This window comes from Protopterus annectens, chromosome 10.part0 (genome assembly GCF_019279795.1).
Source record: "Protopterus annectens isolate FY-2018-M chromosome 10.part0, PAN1.0, whole genome shotgun sequence".
Taxonomy (NCBI): Eukaryota; Metazoa; Chordata; order Ceratodontiformes; family Protopteridae; genus Protopterus; species Protopterus annectens.
Genome location: NC_056744.1, coordinates 12310944 through 12333734, shown reverse-complemented (window position 1 = coordinate 12333734; position 22791 = coordinate 12310944). Strand labels below are relative to the sequence as shown.

Below are 22791 nucleotides of genomic sequence, written 5' to 3'. Positions count from 1 at the left end.
TCTGGGTCTTATTCAGATTTTCACCAAATCCACCAGTTTTAATAACACCTCAAACAGCTGTTTTCTTCTTGAGTTACTTAGCAGTAACATTTACAAAATTTACCTATTTCTAAGAATACTCTACTTCCTTGCATAACTCCCTTCTAGAAACATTTGCACTTTGCCTCAGCAAACCTAGATTTCTAACTACCCTTGCAACTGTTTGATCCAGAAGCTAAAACAGTTGCACCCACTTTCTTTCCACACTCAGTCCACAGATGATAGCTATCATGCCATCTTGCTAACCTACTTTACTAATCTCCAGGAATGGTTTTCCTGTCTCCAGAAGGCTGAGTCAACCTGAAAAAATAGCTGGATGAAAAAAAAAAAGCACTGCTTTCTGTATTCAGGCTGAAGCAAGGCTTGTTCTCATTGAAGAGTCAATTTCAAATGTCGATCATATGGTGTCGGCATGTTGAGATGTCGGCAATGTGAAGGCGACCTATATATATATATATATATATATATATATATATATATATATATATATATATTAAAATTTAAAAAATTTTATTTAACATTTTGTTTACTGGGAAAGTCTGAGTTGGAATAAAGCCAATTTTCAGCGGAGGCCCAGGGAGAAACGCTCCAGATGCATGTCTTTGTAACGTGAGAGGAAACCAGGGCACCCGGAGAAAATCCACACGAATGCAGGGAGGACATGCAGACTCCACAGAAGGCACCCCAGCTGAGAATCGAACCGGAAAACCTCTTGCTGTGAGGCAACAACTCTACCGCTACACCAGTGCGTCGTGCAATATATATATATATATATATATCTGTCCTTCACCCAAAACACCCTCTCAAACTTCAAGAAACCCACCAGTATCCTGCCTACCTCTTCCTGCTGCAGACATAAGTCACATCTCTGTCCTCTCATTTCTGTGAATCCATTACTAACCATGTCCTTTTTGAGATGCCAATGTTTTCTGTACTATCCATTGGTTATTACTAAGCATTTGATCTGAAGGATGATTTATAGGTGACTCACAACAATTCCTGCTGTAAGCTTCCCCTGTCCATAAGGAAATGGATGGAGAGCAGTGGTGAGTTTATGGCTGCCCATCCATTCATCTAGGTTGTGCTTGAAGAGAAAAAGTAGTTTAAGGTTTTAAGTTGTCCTGCATACGTAATAGAGTTGAGGTCCTTTATCTTAATAATGAAATGTTGTGATGTCTCAAAATGAATCAAGTGTCTGGTGAAGTATATGTTGAGGAGAGCACATGGCTCTTTCGAATAAGTAAATAAGAGGCATGGCGAGCCTAACAAGAAACATCTTCAGTAATGAGCTAATGATTGAGTAGATGGGTATGAGAACATCAATGGACTTGTAGCTATACCTTTGGTAATCAGCTAGATTAGGTAGTATGATTTTCTATTAACAGTGGATGCATGGCTTTCAAATGAGAGCTCGTCTGCAAATATGCCCAGATATCTGATCGTGTCATTTTGGGGGAACTGTTTATGTGGTTGCAGCATTGTTTTCCAAAGGATAGTACTCTGCATTTTTTTGCATTTAGCTTTAGGTCATGGCCTTTGCACCATTTATTTGTGCATGTTAGTCCTAAGTGTAGAACCCAAAAGACTGAGGAGTTTATGATAACCAGAAAATTGGGTCAACCAGAAGCCCTTGATCTCTGTTTTGATGGCTGAGGAATGTATATCAAATAGGAGTGGCCAGAGAACTGAGCCCTGGAAGACATCATGATAACAGGCTTTTTTGAAGACAGTGTGCCCACTGTCTTAACTTGATACATTCTGCTTGTGATCCAGTCTGCTGTCCACCATCTAATATAAAAGTTTGCATTTAGACTAATGATGCTTATGATGTCCAGCTGTGGAATGTTGAGAGAGACCTGAGTGAGGTTAAGGTATGTTGTGTACTTATTTGCATGTGTACAAGGCCCTTAATGACTTGGTCAAAGAAATTAAGCAGGCAAGACCTACCCTTTGTGAATCCATACTAGTTTGTGTAAAAGAACTGCAGGCTCCCATTTGTATTCCTTTGGTATCTGTAATCCATCCATCCATCCATCCACAAACCCATTTTTCCCATGTGCTTGGGCTGTCAGTTCAACAGGGATGATCATTTACAGCCTATTTTCATATCTGTAATAATGCATTTAATGTTTTGTAGATGACGCTTGTGGTCTGTAGTTGCCTGGATTAGTGGTGGGACCTCTCTTATGTAGGGAGATTATTGCACATGTTTTCCATGCCTCAAGCACAAAAGCTGCATGAAAACCTGAGGTTAAACAGATTGTGGATTGGGTCAGTGAGACATGGACTCTGACTGGCAGGAAAACACCCAGATACATTAATCAGACCAGTGGAGCTAGTGTTTTTCACTTCACAGAGAACTTTGAAGACTTGCTGTAGGGAAATAGTTGATGGGGACGTTTTCCTGTGGTGAGGGAGGGGAGTCAGTAGTATGGAGATAAGGTGGGGTGGGGGGGTGAAGTTTGCACCATATTTTTCTGCTAATATTCTGAATATGCCTTCAGAGATGCAATGTAGTTATGCATCAACTCTGAGCATTTTTTAATATTATTTTTGAATTTCCTAACATAGTTTGAGAAGAACTTGTGGTTGTCTGACAGACTTGGCGATTTTCAGTTCATACCTATCCCTGTAAGGATGCTTTTTTTCCCAATCTATTTGTTTATATTCCAGAGTTTGTGAGGTATGGTAAGGAAGAGTTTTTTCTTTTGTTATATAGCTTATTTTTGCTGGAGTTCCACTAAAGAGGCTTATTTCTAAAGTTGGCACTCTCCTTGATAAGAAATGGGAATGAGGTCTTGGTGCAGGAGTTGAAGTATAAATGGAAACTTTCAATGATTGTAGCTTTGTTTGCTATTGAGTCCTCAAAGAGAGAAGGTGTCATAAAATGTATCAGGTCATCATCCAGTTGAAATAAATTGGCCTTGGAAAAAATCACTGTAGATACTAGGCTTTGTGTCGAGTTCTAATTTTGAAAATCAGTGTATTATGGTCAGACTTAGCCAGTAAAGCTTTAATTGTAGGAAATCTATGTTTGTGATTACCAAATCAAAGACATTGGAGCCTTTAGTAGGGGAAAGTGCAATCTAGTCTTATAAGTTTGCATTGATGAACTCTAGGAAGTAATGTGCGTATTTGTTTGTAGTATTGCAAGTGCCATAGTATCGCATGGATAAGTAAAATCTCCCAAAAATACTTTTCAGCTCAATATTTTTTTTTAGCTCGTTTTGAGGGGATTAGGTTTGTTTAACCTCTTGTTGATTATGAGTGACATGGTATTCTGTAGTTGGCCAGGATGTGGTACTGGGTCTTGTTTATAGTCAATAAGATGTAAAGGCGTTTGAGGTCATTAAGACAGTACAAAGCACAAATCAAAAGACCTCCTGTCTGGAGCCATCTTTATGGGTCTAATAAAGGCATTGTCTAGAAATTCATGTTCTGAAATGCAAGTTATTCCTTAGTGACTTTAGCTGAGAATTAATTGGTTTCTGGTTTCTTACTCAGCATGTTCTTCTCTGTTAAAATTAGTTCTTCCTTTTCTTCATCATAATCCCCTAAGACCTGCTAGTTAAATGTTGCACTATCAGACATTGTCGATTTTAGCACTATTAGAAAAAAAATCATTCACCACCCCCTCCCCTTTCTCTGTAAATGTACTTAATTCTGAGATCACACAACCTTGGGGGGTGGAGGGGTAAGAACAAGCGTCCATAGCCCCACAATTCCATGATCTCAATAATGTCAGTGGCTGTACTTAAATATGGGTGGCAGACTTGACTGTTCTCATTTTTCAAGTACAAGACAGTATAATCATTATAAAGACCTTATACTTTGTGCCGATTATATGGAATGGTGCATACCCACCCTGTGTGTGTCTCTCTATTGTCAAAAAAAAAAGTGAATACAGCCTTTTGAAACTCTTCTCCTGACTTAGTAGTCAAGGTCTACTAACTAAATCTGAACAAGAAAATATTGTATTATGTATGGAGCATGTGCACAGTGAAGCTTTTATCAGACAACTGGAGTATCACAAACCCTTCTTGACAAAAGCTAGAAACTATCTACTACTTACAAGTACTTCTGTGGCTTGAAAATCTTTCTTTCCTTCAGCCATGGCAGGCAATGAATATTGTAGGTAAGCTTTGTGATGTGTGAGAAATAAACTGTGCTGCTGTTGCTTTTTGCTCAACCTGTCTGTATTTGGAATTTATTCTTTGTTTGCTACTTTTTCTTCCAATGGTTTACCTCAGTGCTGGTTTTTGTGACTGTTTTGTGTTCTTTTCTTTCACGTTTTACTAATTGCAGGAAGTTCAGTCTGTCTCGTAGTACATAAATGTCATCACTGACGCACCATAGTTGAGTAGGTGTCTGGCTTAGGGACTTCAGATAGTAGTCTGTGTAAAGCTGTTAATATGCAGTTTATCGACTGGAGTTACAATATTTCCTAAGTGCTACAACTAGCAGCCATTTAGGCCCATTATAAGTGAAGGTGGCTCATGAGTACAGATCCTACATATTTGCTATGTGGAACTCATGCTGTGAGCTTTTACAGCATGTTGGTTTGACAGTTTGCTCTGTATGTGATATGGTATATATTTGTGACTTCCACTTTTCTCGTTGCACGTTAAAGATAGCATTGCAGCTTACAGGACCCAGTATTTCAAAAATAACACCAGTGAAAGAGGTATATATTTTCAAGGTGGGGGCTCTTCTACACTTTTTTGTATAATGTGCTTTTTTCAACTAACCTGATGTTGTGCAGTGTAAACTAAACATTATCTTCGACTTCTGATTTCAGAGGGCATTAGTGAAGTGGTGGAGAAAGAAGATTGTATTCAAGCACTTAGTGGTCAAATCTTCATAGGAATGGTGTCTTCTCAGTACCAAGCAAGACCAGATATTGTGAGACTTATAGATGGCCTGGTCAATGCTTGTATTCGTTTTGTATATTTTTCCATGGAGGATGAACTTAAAAGCAAGGTAAGGAATTATAACTTCTGTTCTGCTGTTTGCAGTGCATGCATGTAGACCATTATTCCCATGTGCAATTTCAGAATTGTATATCTAGTACCATTCATTTGAGCTCATAGTTAATAGATTTTTCCTTTTACAATGACACCATTCTCACTAGGCAAGACTTGCTCCCTGCCTAATTGTGTTTCAGTAGTGCAGAGAACTGAGGTTATTTTGGTTATAATTTTAACTTTTACCAATCTGCTGTGAAATTGTAGTCATGTGCAGGCACCCCCCCAACACACACCTGTTTCACTTTGTTGATAATGATTTGACAGTATTATGATCAGCTATCACACATCCCATACCTATTTCTGTCAGCAGTATAAAATATCTCTCTCACAGAAATTACAGTTGTGAAGACAAGCTTGTTTCATTTGTAGGTTTTAGCTGTTTGAAAGTACTGCATCTTTATATTAAACTAGAAGAATGCAGTACATCACTTGAAAAAAAAAACAGTATGTAGAACTGAGCAACATTTTACCTTATTCAAGGATGATGCCACAATATGAACAAAAGATGACTGACTTCAATAATTGGCTTAGTTTCTGGTGTCATTCTAAAGGGTTGCAATATTTGTCAGCAGTGAAGGAGATAAGCCTTCTTGACAGAGGCTCAGTTAATTAATCAATGGGACAGCGAAAGCTGACACAGTCTGGCTAGGCTTATAAATGCCCTCTGGCAGATAGCCTAGTACCTACCTATGAACCTATGAACCTATGAACCATGCTGCTTTGGCAGGAATGGTCTGTACCTCTCCCCTCTAGGCTTTAGACTTTTAACTAAACCGTTGCCCTCCCCTATAGTGCCTTTTTTAAGCAATGCTGACATAGAAAATCTAAAGGTGTTACTGCTCAGTGCCAGGAGTATAAACAAAAAACTCCCACTCCCTAGAAGCTCTCTTCACCTTAGAGAATGCTGATGTATGTCTGGTCACTGAGACATGGTTTAAAGCTGCAGAGACCATTCTTGCCAAAGCAGCATGGTCTGTTGACCATCTCCCTCACTGCTGGTTATAATGCCTTCCATACATTTAGACCAGCTACTACACAGGTACTAAAGGTGGAGGTGCCTCGATTTACATCAAAAATAAATATACTTCAAGGCTGGTCAAACAGGGCAATGCACTTGAGCCTCTCCATATTCAAATCACTGTAGGCAAAATCCAATACCACTTCCGTGCAAGCTATAGGTTACCCCCTATGACCCAGGAACCCATACCATGTATTTAAACTTATTGGAAACATTCAGCATCCAACCCAATACCATATTCATGGGTAACTTTAATTACCCCACTATTACTTGGGAAGCATATACAACAGCATATACAGGCACAGAGATTCCTGTATTTTGTAAACACAAACTCCCTGGACCAGATTGTCAGTACACCAACCAGGGGTGCAGCCATACTAGATCTGGTCCTCACTAATATGGGATAGTGCTGCACATCCCCCATAGTATAATGTCTTCTCTGGTAAGGGCAGACCACAAAATGGTCTTCTTTGAAGTAAAATTGAAACCTGGAACCCCAGCTAACCCTGGAATATTCAGGAATTACTCTAAGGCTAGCTACCTACTATTAAATAATAACCTGGCAAAATTTCAAGCCCCCATAAATCCTGAGAAACACTGCTGCTTATGCAAAACTGTTCACAGAAATCCTATACAAGAATGATAATAGGTACATAGAGGCAGCTGTGCCCACTAGGAAGAAGCACAGAGCTAACTAAAAAAACAAAACCCGTGGTGGAATTGCATCATAAATAGGCTGTATAACAGACAGAAGAAAATCATTACAAAAATTAGGAGGTGCAGCACTCAGCAGGATAAAAGCAGTCTCATCAAACTAAACAAACAAATCTCCAGACAAATGTATTTATTTTATTTATTTGCCATTTGTTAACCGGATTTGTCCAACTGAGCCAGTGCCCCATTTTCAGTGGAGACCCAAGGAGAAAAGCTCCAGACAGTTATTACAAAGTTACAAAAAAAGAAAAACATCTGACAAAGAAGTTTTAGGCAAACATTACAATAACGTGCTTTACATGAGAACATTAAAAGTTTACAAAAGGCCTGAGAATGAAGTTAGCATAACCATTACAATAATGTGCATAGCATGCACTACAAAAGTTAGATTTTTTTTTTAATCAACAAAAGGAGATGCAAATGAGATAGGACACTTGCGATAGGTGGGTGTTAAAAGAGTGAGATGTAGTAAGGTGGTGAGGTGCATACCTCTCAGTGTAATAAATCTGGACAAAGCCAGAAATAACTGGTAGACAAAGGCCCAAAAGTAGGTACAGAATTTAAATATTGCTCCTAAATATTTAGAAAGTTGCTAGAATAACAGGTTTTGCATTATTTCATATTTTCTGAAAAATATAAAGTCTGAAACTCCAATGTCTGTCATTATTTAGTATTATTTAGTTGCTTCAGTCTTCAAAAAGATTTGCCAGAAAAACACATTTTATGAGGAACAAATGAAAAATATGAGGCAAAAGTCTGGACATTCTGTGAAAATCTGTACAGTTGAGAGATATGGTGAGGTGGGATTTAAGTGGGATCATTGAGGTGTCAGGTGCTGGCATTTAGGAGAAAGTTTTTAAGTTTGGATTTAAAGAGATTTATGTTAGAAATTATTCGGATGTTAAGGAGGCATTTGTTCCACGATGGGAAATACTATATTTGTAAAGAAGTTTACCAATGTTTTTGTTTGGTTTATAGGTGTCCAGAAGGAGCTGATCAGAGCTTCTGGGAAGGGTATAATGTGATATTAGTGAGGATAGAGCAGGACAGGAAAGGGGTTTTAAGATTAGAGTATGAGTCATTTGCAGCTGGGAGTAAAGCAGGTGCTGGGGGAAGTCAAGCCACTGGAGTTGTTTTAATGAATTGCAGTGATGAGATTTGAAGGGTTGGTTATTAGCAAATCTTGCAACACTATAGTATGGTTAACTGAGTTTAGCCAGAAGGGTATATTGTAGATGTGAAAAGATGGGGGAGGCATAAAGTAGACATGGGAGGAGGAAGGCCTGAGCTAGTTTCTGCCTAGAATCAGGGGCTAGGTATTTTTTATGTCTGTAGAGTTGGCAGAGTTTTTGATTGGTCTTTTTGATACAGTGCTGAATATGGGTATCAAATTTTAATTGGTCCTCGATAATAACACCAAGAAGTTTTGTATATGGGTCAGGTTGTATGATGGTATTGTCAAGAGAAGAAATGGTGAAGATTGTTTTGAGGTTAGGGGGCTTTTGGAAGAAAGAGTAGTAGCTTTGTTTTTTTTTTGTTTTTTTTTTTTTTTGGATTTAGAATTAGTTGGTTGTTGATTAGTTATTTTCCTACAGATAGGAAGCTATGTTGAATAGCGGAGAGGTGGTTTGAGAAACTATCAGAACAGGTAATAAGAGTAGAGTCATCTGCATATTGTGTGAGGGAGGATGCTGGGCAGGAAATATGCAGGTGGTGTGTGAAAATTTTAGAGAGTAGAGGACCAAGAATCAAGCCTTGAGGCACCTCAGTATGGATTGGTAAGTAAGGGGAGTAGGTAGCCTCCCATCTTACTGATTGTTGTCTATTAGTGAGATAGCTATTGAGCCATTTAATAGTAGAGGGAGATATGTTGAGTTGTGATAGTTTATTGAGAAGTTTGGAGTGTGATACGGTATCAAATGCTTTAGAAAGGTCAAGAAACCAGTAAATTTTTGTCCATGGCTTTGGCAATGGTTTGAGTAAAGGACATTAGGGCAGTAGATGAGCTCTGATGGGATCTGAAGCCATGTTGTATAGGGGTTAGGAGGTTATTATCTAGAAGGTACTTAAGCTGTCTGTGAATGGATTTTTCAAGGAATTTAGCAGAGAGGGGATAGCAATAGGTTTGTAGTTGGATGGTTCATTGCTATTGCCTCCCTTGTGTAATGGAGTGATAAAGAATGATTTCCATATATCTGGGACTGTGGATTCTTGAATAGATCTATTGATCAGAATAGAGATGAGGTAGGCTATTGAGTGAGTAGCTGGTTTAAGGAGGAGGAGGGAAGGTTGTCAGAAGAGTGGGTTAATGGCTTCAGCTTAAGCAGGAAAGATATGATGTAAGATGTCGGAATGGGGTCGAATGTGAAAGAGGGAGTATTGGTGAAATGTGGAGTGGGTGTGTGTGTGTTTATTGTTCTGGCGTTATGGATGAGTTTGTGAATAGATTCAATGAAATATGAATATAGAAGAGTGGTAGTTTCAAGGGGGGGTTGTTGGAGTAGAGACTGGAGGTAGAAGGGTTGCCTGGGTGCAGGATCTTATTAACAGAGTGCCAATTTTTTTTTTTGGGGGGGGGGGGTTAGACTTATGGGTGAGTTGAGCATCGGAGTAGAACTTTTTCTTATCAATATTGATGTGTTTTTTAGCCAGATTATGTAGTACTTTATAGGTCTGGAGAAGAGAAGGTGATTTAGTTGTATTCCATTGTTTCTAGGTGCTATCTCTTTTTTTCACAAGAGTGAGCGTATCTTTTGAGAGCCAGAGTCACGAATGGAGAAAAAAGTGCGATTGAAATGAAGGACAGCATAATTTAGTGGGCTGTGTTTCAGAACTGACCAGTCTATAGAGTTTAGCGTGTGATTTAAGGTCTCACTGTTTAAAGTGGAGAGATTGCAACAATCTTTATAGAGCTGGTATTTAGGTATCTGAACAGTGTGCCTAAGAACTCTGATAAGAAGGTAGTCAGTAAGGGAGTCTGGTAGGGTAGTAGGGTTTTAATAACGGTTATTTGTTAGGATCCAGTTGAGTGGAGCTACTGTTATTGTTTTTATTGAATGTAGTAGGTGTAGTAAGTAGCTAATGAAAGCCTTGTAGGTTGATGGTGAGAGATGGGCTGGTTGTAGATAGTTTTAGCCAGTCATTGTTAATGTCTCCTAATAGAATCGTTTCATAGCTGATACTGAGTGATAGCCATGAGAGTATGGGTTTGAGGATGGGAATGTTATTATGTTATTACGACACAAATAAAATCTACCAAAGCCAAGTTTGAGGTAAATTTGCCCTCTCAGGCCAAGGACAACCACAAGGCATTCTTTAGCTGTGTCATCAACCTCAAAGGCAATACACAATTGTGTGCAGAGCTCATTGTTAATGGAGCCACCTGTACTGAGCCAGAAAATAAAGCAAACCTGCTGGTCAAGAAATTCAACTCCAGTTTTACCCCTCTCTCTCCCTCAACCTTCCCTCAGGAAATAACATCAAATATAACTCTTCCTGCCAAAACGAGGGGACAGGTCCATAATGCTCTCTCTCTAGGGCCAAGAACGCTGCATCAGTGGGCTCAGACAGTGTCCCAGGATGCCTTATAAATAGCACAAAATATATGATCTATCAGGATGTGTGGAATTGCTGTTTAACTGTAGCCTCCAAAGAGGCTTTGTGCCTCATGAATGGAGAACAGCAGTCATCCCTTTGCACAAAAGTGGGCCATCTACAGACCCTGGAAATTGCAGACCCATAAGTCTCACTAGTCTCATATGTGAAGCCATAGAAGGAATTATCATGGAAATGATCAGTAATGATATAGGAAACCTCCAGACACTGGACCCAACCCAGTATGTTATCACCAAGGCTAGGTCATGCTCTACTGTACCTGGTGGGCTTCTTTGAGAAATTCAGCAAAGCAATGGTTGAGGACAAAATGGTTCACACTGCCTACCTTGACCTGGCCAAGACATTTGACACAACACCCCACTCAATCATTGTTGACAAACTCGAGAGGTTAGGTATAAACCCTTATGTCACCCAGTGGATAGCTAGCTGACTTGTAGACAGGATCCAGGAAGTTAGAACTGGGCAGTCTACTTCTACAAAGAGGTCAGTCACAAGCAGATTCCCTCAGGGATCTGTCGTGGGACAGCTGCTTTTTGTCATTTACTTCTCTGAAATCAAGACCAATGTCAGTGGCCTCTGGATGACTAAATTTGTAAATGATTGCAAATTAGGAGCGGTCGTTGAATCCCCCAGTGACACAAATGTTCTTCAGAAAGGGCCAACACAAACAACTGCTGTCAGTGCCATGGACTAAAATTAAATGCCAAGAAATGCATAATTGCATCCTTCGGTAAGTCATCCACCTCTGGTAAATATATTTGACAGTACATCCCTAAGAGCTGACCAAGTAGTCAGAGACTTGGGGATACACACAGACAGTAATCTAGCCTTTGACCATCACATGTCTACAGTAGTAAGGAAATCATTCTATGCAGTGCAACTTGTAAATAAAGGTATGGCATCTAGGTTCAAGGAAGTCATTATTCCTCTCTATTCAGCACTCATCAGACCTATCATTGAGTACAGTGCCCCTTTTGTGTGTACCTAACCAGGCATATCCAGTAAATGGAATGTCTACAAAGGTTCCTCACTAAAAGAATACAGGGCATAAGTAACATATTAAGAGTTATATTTGTGATGCAGTTTGTAACACTTGATATTAATTCATTGTTTACTGTCCTTCCAAATAGTTTATTTTGACATTGTACATGATTTTCTGTGTTGAAATACTGTTTTTCTGGAAGAACATTTGAAACCTTATGTGAATTACTTGACATCCTCTTAACAAGTAATGTCTTTATTTTTGAAAATCAGATGTACCATCAGGTATCTGGAGTGGGGATGGGTACCTCTGTCACCATTACAAATGCCAACATTGCTTTAAATTGATGGGAAGCTGAGTACATCTTTAACTCTTCATCCAGATTTGCATCTTAGATCTCTTTCAAGTGGTTTGTGGAAGACATCTTCCTTATTTGGGAAGGGGACCAACAGGAACTTGAGTTCATTAGTTATTTAGATACAACCACTAGTTCTTTTTAAATTTAAGCTTCATTTTTCTAAGGAAGAGCTCCATTTTCTGGATGTTAAAATAGGCAGACAGGGTAATGATTTACATATTAGCATAGTTAGGAATGAAGTGCAAGCTAATAGATACCTTCGTAGAAGTAGTATTCATGCAGGGCATATATTTAAAGGCATAGTGAAGAGCCAGCTGTTGAGGTTCAGTAGGTTGAATACAGATGTACAAACATGTAGCGAACAAATGAAAAGCATGTTACAGGAATTTAAAGACAGAGGCTATGATAGCAAACCTTTAGATGAGCTTGCATATCAAGTTATGAATGAGAGGGAAGGGGTGGCCAAGCCTTACTTTATGAAAACTATGAATCAAGGAAATATTGCAGATCAAAGGCAGAGTAATGTGCACTATGTTACTACCTTTAATAGGAGAACTAATGGAGTTAAAAATGTTGTATTGAGAAATCGGGGAATTCTACAGACACTGCCAGAATTAAAACAGTATATTGGGGATAAACCCTATTTTGCGTATAGAAATTGCCGCAATTTAAAACAACACCTCTGTTATAAAGATGTAAATCATGAAAATAAACCTGGAGTAAGTAATAGGCTTGGAACATTACCTTGTTATAATTGCTCCTGTTATAGATTTGTATTTAGTAATAATAAATTTATATATCCGATTACAAAAATTTATATATTTTTAGATGTTTTGCTTACCTGTAACACCATTAATATAGTTTATTTAGCTACTTGCATGAAATGTCCTGGGTTCCATATAGGCAAGAGTACAAGAAAGCTTAAGGATTGGATAATTGAACATCAGTCAGAGATAAGAAAAAATGTGAATAGTAATTCTCTTGCTTTCTCTTGGCATATGTATATAAGGCAGCAGAAAAAGTATTAAACTTAGGTGCCATTCAGGTGTTCTTAATTTAACTCCTTCTAAATGTTTGTCCCTAGTTTTAGTATTAAGTTTATCTCTAATAAGAAATCTCTGTCAAGTACTTACAGTTCTGTTGGTTCCAGAGGATGATGTACTTACAGTTCTGTTGGTTCCAGAGGATGATGTACTTACAGTTCTGTTGGTTCCAGAGGATGATGTACTTACAGTTCTGTTGGTTCCAGAGGATGATGTACTCACAGTTCTGAATGGCAGACACAAATAAAATAATGAAAATCACCGTAGCTGCTCCAACAGTGGGTTCACACGAAAATTGAGCATGTTTGGGCTGGTGAAGATTTTGAAGAAACTGCAAACATGGGTGTTGGGAATTGCTCGTTCATATGAAGTCAATTCCCAAATAAACTCCACCCAGAAGTGTTGCTTGTATATAGCCTCACAAATGATTTTTGGTTATTCAGTGCATTATCCATTGTCCAAAAACCATGATGAAGCCTCTGATGTTCTTCGTGTTTCACTGTTGCAGTCATCACACTTGGGTTATCTGCCTGCAGGTAGTCGGCCCGAATACCAGAGTCTTGGGATTTCTGCGTCGGATGCTGTTGCCTTTTCCATGATGTCAGGTCGTCAGGGGTATAAAGCATGCAGCCGTCGCCATTACATCAGCTTTCCTTGCCGAGCAGAGCCCGAAGCAGAAGCAGGTTCGCAAGTGCCGAGCGGCCGCTACCTGAAATTTTTGTTTTTCGAATTTCAAACCTGAAGTCTTCTAAAGCTAAGTACCCCGTTGAGGATCCTTTTTTCTTGCTCTAACTGATGTCAGAAAAAATTAATAATTGTCTTGCCTGTGGAAAGCAAATATCTCAAGAGATTTTCATTCTTACTACGTCACCTGTTTAGGCCCAGACCACGACGTTCCTCACTCTCGGTTTTGTGCCCTGTTTAATGCCCAAACTGTTCGTCGTCGGGCTGTATCTGTCACTAAATTCTTTCGCTCTCGTTCTCCATATTCTGAAATGGCTTCGATAAGCCATCCGACTACTGATCTTCCGAAAAAGCGTAAAGATAAAGACAGACCGCATAGGTCCAAAACTGCCGACGACGCTTCCGTTAAGCTAGTCGTCAGTCCGCCAGTACTCAGTGAGGTGCTTTCGCAGCCCCTGATACCCGATACTTTAGATTTGCAGGCCTCTACTGAGACCCATTCGGAGTCCGGTATGCCGCGAGATGCTTCAACTGTGGAATCTACAGATGTCTCTACCTTGGATGAGTCCGGAGCCACTGTGCAGGCACCGCCTTCTGAGGGTGTATTCAGGCCTACTGACTTGCATATTAAACCGACTCCATCTTCTTCTTCTAGGCCTAAAACTCAAACCATGCCTAGAAAACAGATGCCCAGACTGCATGGTCAGGCTTCCATGCCTAAAAAAAAAACAAATGATAAGAATGGCTGAAGACCTTATTACTTTAATCGGGAAGCCAGCCTCCCCCCTCTAAGAGACCTAGGACTGAGTTTGCTTATACGTCTGACCAGGGTTCTGAATTTTCTGTTTCCTCTGATAACCAGGATTTACCCTTATCTGCCTTTGAGGATTCTGATGCTGAGGACTCTATTTCCTCTGCCCCCCCCAATAGGATTTCTCTTTTGGTGAAACCTTGCATACTCTCAGGGAGCATTTTCATTGGGAAAGTCAGGATTTCTCTGATTCTAAAAAGAGGCTTAGGGATTTCTTACTCCTGCCCCAGCACAGGCCTTTAGCCATACCTCCTGTACTAGACATTGTTGATGATGCCTTTTTGAAATCTAACTTGGCCCCTGACTCTTTACCTCCTGCTCCCAGAAAACCTGATAGATATTACAGGGTCCCTGACTCTCATAAGTTCCTTTTTAAAAATCCTACTGCGGATCCTGAGACCATTTCACAGGGACTGAAGGGCATTAAAGCTACTACTGCCAAAAATCCTACCCCCCTCTGATAGATACTCCAGGGCGCTGGGTAGATGGGGTAAGAAGGTATACACTTCTGCAACTTTGGCCGTTAGGGCCTTAAACTGCCAGTTTCATATGTTAAAGTATCAGCAGCATATTACTGGATTGCTTAAACAGAAAATGATGATGATTCCTGATTGTGCTGAAAATAAGGATTTACAGGATTTATTGCATTCAGCTGAACTAGTTGGAAAACATACTTTGCAGTGTGGTTTTGATTCACTAGAGCCATCTTGCAGGGCTGCTGTAACTGGGTCTGTACTTAGAAGGCATGCTTGGCTTAAGGAGCTATCCTTACCAGATCATGTTAAAGCAAAATTACTGGAGGCTCCCTTAAACCAGGACCACTTGTTTGGCAACAAGGCAGAAGAAGTTCTTAAAAAGATGGAGGAAAAAGCTAAATCTATGCAAACTGTTAAAGATTTTTTACAAGTACAACCTCCAAGGTTTAGTAGGCATTGGCCTTCCAGGAATTGGTCCTTTCCTGCCTCTTCCAGACCTTCTCAGCCCAAACCCAGATCCAGCAGAGCTCCCTGGCTTCAGTCCCAGGGTATGCACAGGACTAAGCAGTGGGGGGGGCCTCCACTGCCAAATCTGGGAGTAATAAATCTTCCCCTATGGTAAACTGTCTCAATTACTTCTTTTTAAAACTTCCAAGCACTTCTCAACTGACTGCCCCTTTGTGAGGAAAGATTGCTGTTCATGCAAAGAACTGGGAACTCATTACCCAGGACAAATGGGTTTTAAATATAGTGTCCCAGGGATAAAGATTTCACTTCCACACGTTACCAACACCAAGCGGGTGGCCAGATCTACCCCCAAATCAGTGGTCAGAGGCTCAAAAACAAGTACTTTCTCTCTTAAGCATGGGCGCTATCCAATTGGTACCAGAGGAGGAAAAGGGACAAGGTTTCTACTTTTCCTGGTACCCAGAAAAGACAATTCATTGCGTCCTATCCTGGACCTTTCTACTCTAAACACCTTTTTGGTGATTCCAAAATTCAAGATGCTAACTCTTCACCAGTTGCTCCTATGTTAGGCAAAGACGCCTGGTTGGCAACACTGGATTTAAAGGAATCATACCTGTACATCCCAATTAGGGAATCTTGCAGAAGATACCTACACTTCAAAGCAGGCTACACGCACTATCAGTTCTCTGCACTGCCCTTTGGCTTATCTACTGCACCCAGGGTATTCACAAAGTGCCTAGATCCAGTCATTGCATTTTGCAGGCAAATAAATATTCAAATATACCCATACCTGGATGATTGTCTAATTTAGGCAGAAAGCCAGGACATACTTTTGAATCATCTGGCATTTGTACAAAGGGTGCTAACTTGTCTGGGCTACACCATAAACGAAAATAAATCACACCTGGTACCCTGTCAACAAGTTATATTCCTGGGAGCAAGCTTGAATACAACTTCCCAGATGGCTTTCCTCATGCCAGAGAAACAAATTCATTTGACAACCTACTTCCAACAAGTGGCCACAAAAACCCTGCTATCTGCAAGGCAAATACTACAAGCCTTGGGTTCATGGCCTCCTGCATTCTTCTAATTCCACATGCAAGACTGCATATGAGGAAACTACAATGGTATCTAAAAAGCCTATGGTGTCAACATTCTCAGGATCTAGAAGCAATGATTCTTATCATCCCTTGCCTACACCTAGAGTTCCTTTGGTGGGCAGAGACCTGCCACCAAAACAAGGGACTAATTCACACTACCCCCTGCCATCCAAACCCTAACAACAGATGCATCAGACTATGCATGGGGGGCTCACCTGGCAGGGAAGTGCATTCAGGGCAAATGGAACCCACGTCAAATGCACCTGCATATCAATCAAAAAGAAATGTTAGCTGTACAGAATGCTCTGACAGCCTTCAAGGACCATATTCTTCCAAGACAATTAATGGTAAAGATGGACAACACCACTGTTATGTGGTACATAAACAAGCGGGAGGGGGTACACATTCTTACCCCCTCTGCAGACTAGACATGGCATTGTGGAACACAGCCCTGAGCTACCAAGTGCATCTACAAGCTCAATTCCTGCCAGGAAAACTAAATACACTGGCAGACGAACTAAGCAGAAACCTCATAGATCCACACGAGTGGAAACTGGAGCCAAGGATTTTCAACATGTTGACAAGCAAATGGGGGAGCCCAGATATAGACCTGTTTGCTTCCCCCCAGAACTATCAATTGGATAAATTTTGCACAAGGACTCCCCACAAACAAGCTTGGAAAGTGGATGCTCTGTCCTTCAGCTGGAAAAAACTATCAATTTATGCCTTTCCTCCTCTGCCTCTGCTCTCCAAAGTACTACTAAAGATCAAACAAGACAAACCAAGGAAGATTTTGATTGCACCAGACTGGCCACGCCAACATTAGTTACCCCCTCTTGCGCAGTGTGCCACTGTTGGCCACATGGCACCTGCCTCAGACTCCTACCCTATTGTCTCAGCAGGAGAACCAGATTCTGCACCCTCAGCTTCAAACACTGAACCTAGCAGCCTGGCTAATTATCTAATCTCTCCTTTACCATCCCTCAGTTAACCAGTATGGATGTCATTTTAGAGGCGAGGAGGCCTAGTACTAGAAAATCTTATGCTGAAAAATGGAAAAGATTCTGTGCCTGGGACCAATCTCAAGGGATGAGTACAGCAGTGCCCAATTTACCTCAGATTTTACAATACTTAACTGAGATGCTTCACAAGGGCCTGTCTTTCTCCTCCATCAAAATTCATGCCTCAGCCATTTTAGCTCATTATAACATGGAACCTCCCCTCTTCTCTCATCCACTGCTTAAGCAGTTCCTCAGAGGGGCCAAAAACTTACGACCACTCAGGAGAGCTCCTACTCCAGCCTGGGACCTTAACTTTGTATTGGAGAAACTCACTCTTCCTCCTTTCGAGCCAGCAGCTACTGCAGACTTAAAATTCCTTTCTTGGAAAACAGCTTTCCTTTTAGAAATCACTTCAGCAAGAAGGGTATCTGAACTACAGGCCCTTATGGCAATGGAGCCTTTCATCATCTTTCATGTGGACAGGGTGTCCCTCAGGACCAACCCCTCCTTCATGCCCAAGGTGGTATCCACTGTGGCCCTTAATCAGTCCATTCATTTGCCAACCTTCTTTTCTAATCCACAGAACAAAGGGGAATGGATACTGCACTCCCTAGATGTCCACAGACAACTTAGATTCTACTTGGACAAGACTAAACCTCAAAGGAAATCTATACAGCTGCTGGTGGCATTTGCTGCAGGGGCAGAGGGGAAGGCTATTTCAAAGCAAACCATTTCCAAATGGATAGGCCATTGCATTAATTTCTGCTACAAGCACCATGGAAAACCTATCCCACAGGGGATCAGACCCCACTCAACCAAGGCTGCATCTACCTCTGCAGCCTTTCTCAGAGGCGTCCCTACCAGGGACATCCTAGAAGCTGCTACCTGGAGTTCTGTACATACTTTCACCAAGCATTACCATCTGCCAATTTTCTCTAAATCCAGAGCTGGCTTTGTCACTGCAGTATTGCAGGGCCTTATCGCTGGTCCTAATGTTATCTAAATTCCTCCTTCCATCCTTAGCTTTGGGAATCTACCCATATGTGATGACTGCAACAGTGAAAAATGAAGAACATAGTACAGTTGTGTACACTTAACATAAATGTAGATGTTCGAGTGTATTCACTGTTGCAGTCCTGGTTACCCTCCCTCCAGCCCCCTTACTTCTTTTGGCTAGACCTCTACTCTCCTTTACTATGCTCAAAAGCTTTTTGGTGTATTTGCTTTTTTGTTGGAGGTATATCCTTGTATATTTATAGATTTATTGTTTCCCATTAGGGGGGCACCCGACATCTGGGGCAAGAAAAACTGATGTAATGGTGTCTGCTGCATGTTTTATACCCCTGACGACCTGATGTCACGGAAGAAGGGACAAGAACTGATGCAGGATCCAAGACTTTGTTAATCAGACCGACTGAGGGCTACTGCAAGCAGATAACCCAAATGTGATGACTGCAACAGTGAACACATTCGAACATCTACATTTATGGTAAGTGTACACAACTGTAGTTTTTGTTATAACTCTGTAAAATAGAACACAGAGACCTGCAATACAAAAAATGATTTCTCTACATTCTGTAACTCCAGATTCGTAGGGAGAGGTGTAGCTGGCATTCTCATGGAGGACAATTTTCTAGCAGTACTAACTGTGCACTTCTCATATAAATAAAACTAAAGGTAAAGCTTCCGGCCATTTAAACCAATTTCCTCACATAGCTTAGCCAATCATACATTGTTTAATTTGCCTTTGCTACAGTCCCTGAGGCCTGTGACCTGTATGGGCAGTGGTACTGCAGTTTGGCAGTCGATGCTTTACTAATCTGTTGTATTGCCTATCTAGTAAAATGTGTGCCCTGTTCTGACTCAATGCAACAAAATGTTGAGATTAATCTTTGTGAAAACATTTTAGCTACTGTTTTGGCATTGTTCTTTGCACAAGGATTAGCTTCTACCCATCCATTTAAAAGCATCTACTACAAGCATATACTTAAACTTTTGTTTCTGTGGGAGCTCAATAAAATCCCACTGAATAGTACAAAGTGGCTCCCAAGGCTTTTTTCCTAAGTTTGTATCCGTTCAGGTACACAGCATATGTTACATGTATTAACAAAATGTTGATTGACTTCCGAAAGGTGAGGGGCATACCAGCCATTTGAAATCTGTTTTATTAAAGTATTTTGAGAAAATGAAAAGGTAAGTGGTAGGCTTTAACCGAGCTAGGACATTTTGTAGTGCTACTAACCGCACATCCTGGTGGTGCCACAAAAGGTCTGGAGAATGGCTGCAGCCATCATGTATCCACCTCACCTGTTCAGAATCTTCAGTCTGATTCTGAAAATATAACAGTTCCTGCAAACAAATAATATTGTTAGTTTCATGAAATTGCTGCAAAAAACGAAGCCTGAACAGGATAAGATAATGCGACTTGGCTTGCCACCATATCATATCTGCAAAGCAATTGCCTCTATAAATCATAATTTTTGTATGCAGTGCACTTGACCACTGCCACTTCTCTTGGTAGCAGTAATACATTTAATAGTTTGTAAGCAAAAGCAGCATTTTTAATAACAGTCCATGCTGAAGTCAAATTACCCCCTTTTTCTCCAAAGTATCCAAAAATCTTGAACTGCACCGTAAGTATAACAAGAGTCTGTGAAAATAGTAAATGACCTATCTTTGGCAGTTTTACAGGCTTCAGTAGTAGCGACAATTTCAGCTGATTTAGCGAGCACATTTGCATTTAATCCACCAGTTAGTAAAATTCTGACCTGAGTACAAATACAAAAGGCTCCTACTAGTGTTCTGTCTTTTCTTCAAGCACTGGAGTCATTGGCAAAAGAAGCAATTCTGGATTCTGTAATGGAGCATCTTTTAAATCTAACCTAGGAGGAAGCACAGAGTTAACAACAACACAGTTATGGGGCTGTCCTTTGTCCACTGTAGAGATTAAAGAAACCGGATTAAGTGGTGGACATTGAAGAATCTGCAAAGGATTGTTAAGTAAAGACAATTCATATTTAGACAGTCATGATGTAGATAAGTATTGCATCTTCACTTTCACTCTGGTCTCTGTAAAATCTGGTCTCCCCTTTTAGTCTTTTCCTGAGAGTGTGTACACTAAATTCTGTCACCCTCCCATCTCTACACTGCAAGGTGCCCCCTGGATGATTTTAAACACACTGGACTTAAACATCAAAATTCACCTGCAAGCTCTCTGCAAACCTGCCAAAACGCTGTATAAATAAGAAAGTGTGTATAAATGTTTTTTCCTTTAATTGGCTTTTTAATATGCAGTGTTGTTTACCTTGAGTAGTTGTGTTTAATAAAATGTGTTTATTGTACTTGCAGTCTATGTAGTGTGCACACCCCCCATCCCCCTCCCAGCTTATTTTAATTAGGAATTGTACTTGCATTAATTTCTGATTCCACTGTGCTTAGTTAAGGAGTACCAAACATCTTTAAGCTGATTTTCTTTATAAACAGTAAATGTACCCTTATATCCCTTAATGTTAAGTTGTCAATCTCGCCTTCATTCTTGCTGGATGGGTTCGGAGCCGATCCTAGGCTCCGACTCGGCACTTGCTTTAGCTCGAGAACTCCTTTTACCAGCTCGAGGCAACCCTATATCCCATGATGCAAGGCGGAACTACCTCAGATCTCGTTTGCCGCTTAGCGAAAGAGGTCTCCTTTGCCAGCTGAGGTAAGTTTTTTCTTGTAAAAGAAGAAAAAGTTCAGTTAGGGGTTTATTTTTTCCCTTTAGTGTTAGATTAGCCTGTATTTAGTTACAGCCCACCCTATTCCCTTCCTTTTTAACTTTTATAAATAGTTTTCAGTTTAAAGTTTTAGTCAGGCCTAGTTCCCCAAGTTATTCCCTTCCTGTGTGTCTGTGTAAGGGATTAATTGGTGTGTTTGTTGGGACTGTTTGTGTTTCCCTTCTAGGATGTCAAAAGAAGGCAAGGTCTCAGGCTTCAAGAAGTGTGACCAGTGCTGTCAGAAAATGTCTCTGACAGACGGTCACACTTCTTGTGTTTATTGCCTGGGGCCTTTGCACCTGCAGGACTCCTGTGAGTTGTGCCATGCTTTTAGCCAGAGAGTCCTGCAGGAAAGGAGGAACAAATTAATCCTCCGAGGTTTACTTAAACCTGAAGGTTCTCCTCCTAAGTCAGGGGCAGGAAAACCTCTTAAGCCACCGAAGGTTCAGGCTACAGTGTCCAAGCCCCCTCCGGTGGCTCCGGCTCTGTCGGAGCCGATATCGGCTCCGGCTGGAGTCGATACTTCTTCTGTTAGAGTAGTGGGTTCGGTGCCGACCGCCCGATACCCTGACTACTGTGGCCTTGTCGGCTCGGCTGGAGCCGACACTTTATCAGCATCGGAGCCGAGATATCCTCGGCTCCATCTGGGGTTCAAGGGACTTCGGCTCCGATGGCTTCGACCCGTAAGAGATCCCGGTCCCCTTCTATACTAAGTATTCACTCGGCCCGGGATCTCCTCTTTGTCGGAGCGGAGCCATCGGAGCCGATCTTCGAGATCTTCCAGGCTGTCTGACCACGATTTGGAGAGGGTGGTAAGCAGGCTGTTGAAGTCTCAGGCACTGGCCCAAATGCTCCATAGCCCGTCTCAACAGACTTCGCTATAGCCCCATTCTTGAGATTCCTCCTCCGACTCCACACCAGAGTTCGGAGCCGGAGCTCTTGGGACAGCGACTGTTTCGATGCCGGAGCCGATACATCCTTCGCTCCGCGTCTTCGGCTCCGATCTCCTCCTTGAGACCTTCCTTGGAGGGTCCGGTCGCCGGGTTTCCACTGTCGGCTCCGAGGGGCTAGTGGCATCGGACCCTTGTCCGACCCGCTGTCCCTCTCGGGCTTCGGCTTTGGTAAGCTCGGCGCCGACATCGGCCTCGGAGCCTTCTCTCTCCTTGGAGCCGACCATTCCTGTTTCTTCGAGCGGTGTGTTCCGGTCTCCCGGGGAGAGGAGCCTTTGAGGTGATGAGGAGTGTCCTGGCCTCTGAGCCTGGTCAACGGTCTATCCCTCTAGCTCCTCCCTCATCAGTGCCTGCAGATGCCTCTTGCCAGCCTCTTGCTCTCAGGCCCAGGGATCCATCGCCCCAGGTTTCCCCACTGGGAATTTCCTCCTCTTCCGAGGTTTCTCCTGATCCTGCAGGGGAACCCCCTCGGAAGAGGACGTGTAAGAGGAAACACACAGACTCCCCTGAGTCTACTACATCTGATACCGACTTAGATGAGTCGGAGGGTTCCTCACGGTGCCCCTCTGAGGATGTCTCCTTTTCAGACATCCTTGAGCTCCTCAAACAGAGGGGGAATTGGCCCTCCATTGACCCCTCCGAGGATGAGTCGGTATACCTGGAGGCTTTTGGATCCCGACCCTCCACCTCCTGGTGTCTCGCCTTTCGACCCACTCATGCAGGTAGTGGCTCGGAAGGCGTGGGCGGCTCCAG

The 22791-nt window shown here is 41.5% G+C and overlaps 1 protein-coding gene across 2 annotated transcripts in view; it reads left to right on the top strand.

Annotated features, from left to right (window-relative positions):
• Window positions 1-22791, top strand: part of TMEM94 (transmembrane protein 94) — a 2655014-nt gene that overhangs the window by 1740534 nt on the left and 891689 nt on the right. For both annotated transcript variants that reach the window (XM_044084945.1, XM_044084944.1), the window contains one exon: window positions 4838-5019. In XM_044084945.1, the coding sequence (XP_043940880.1) occupies window positions 4838-5019 (182 nt within the window). The remainder of the gene's footprint in view (window positions 1-4837; window positions 5020-22791) is intronic.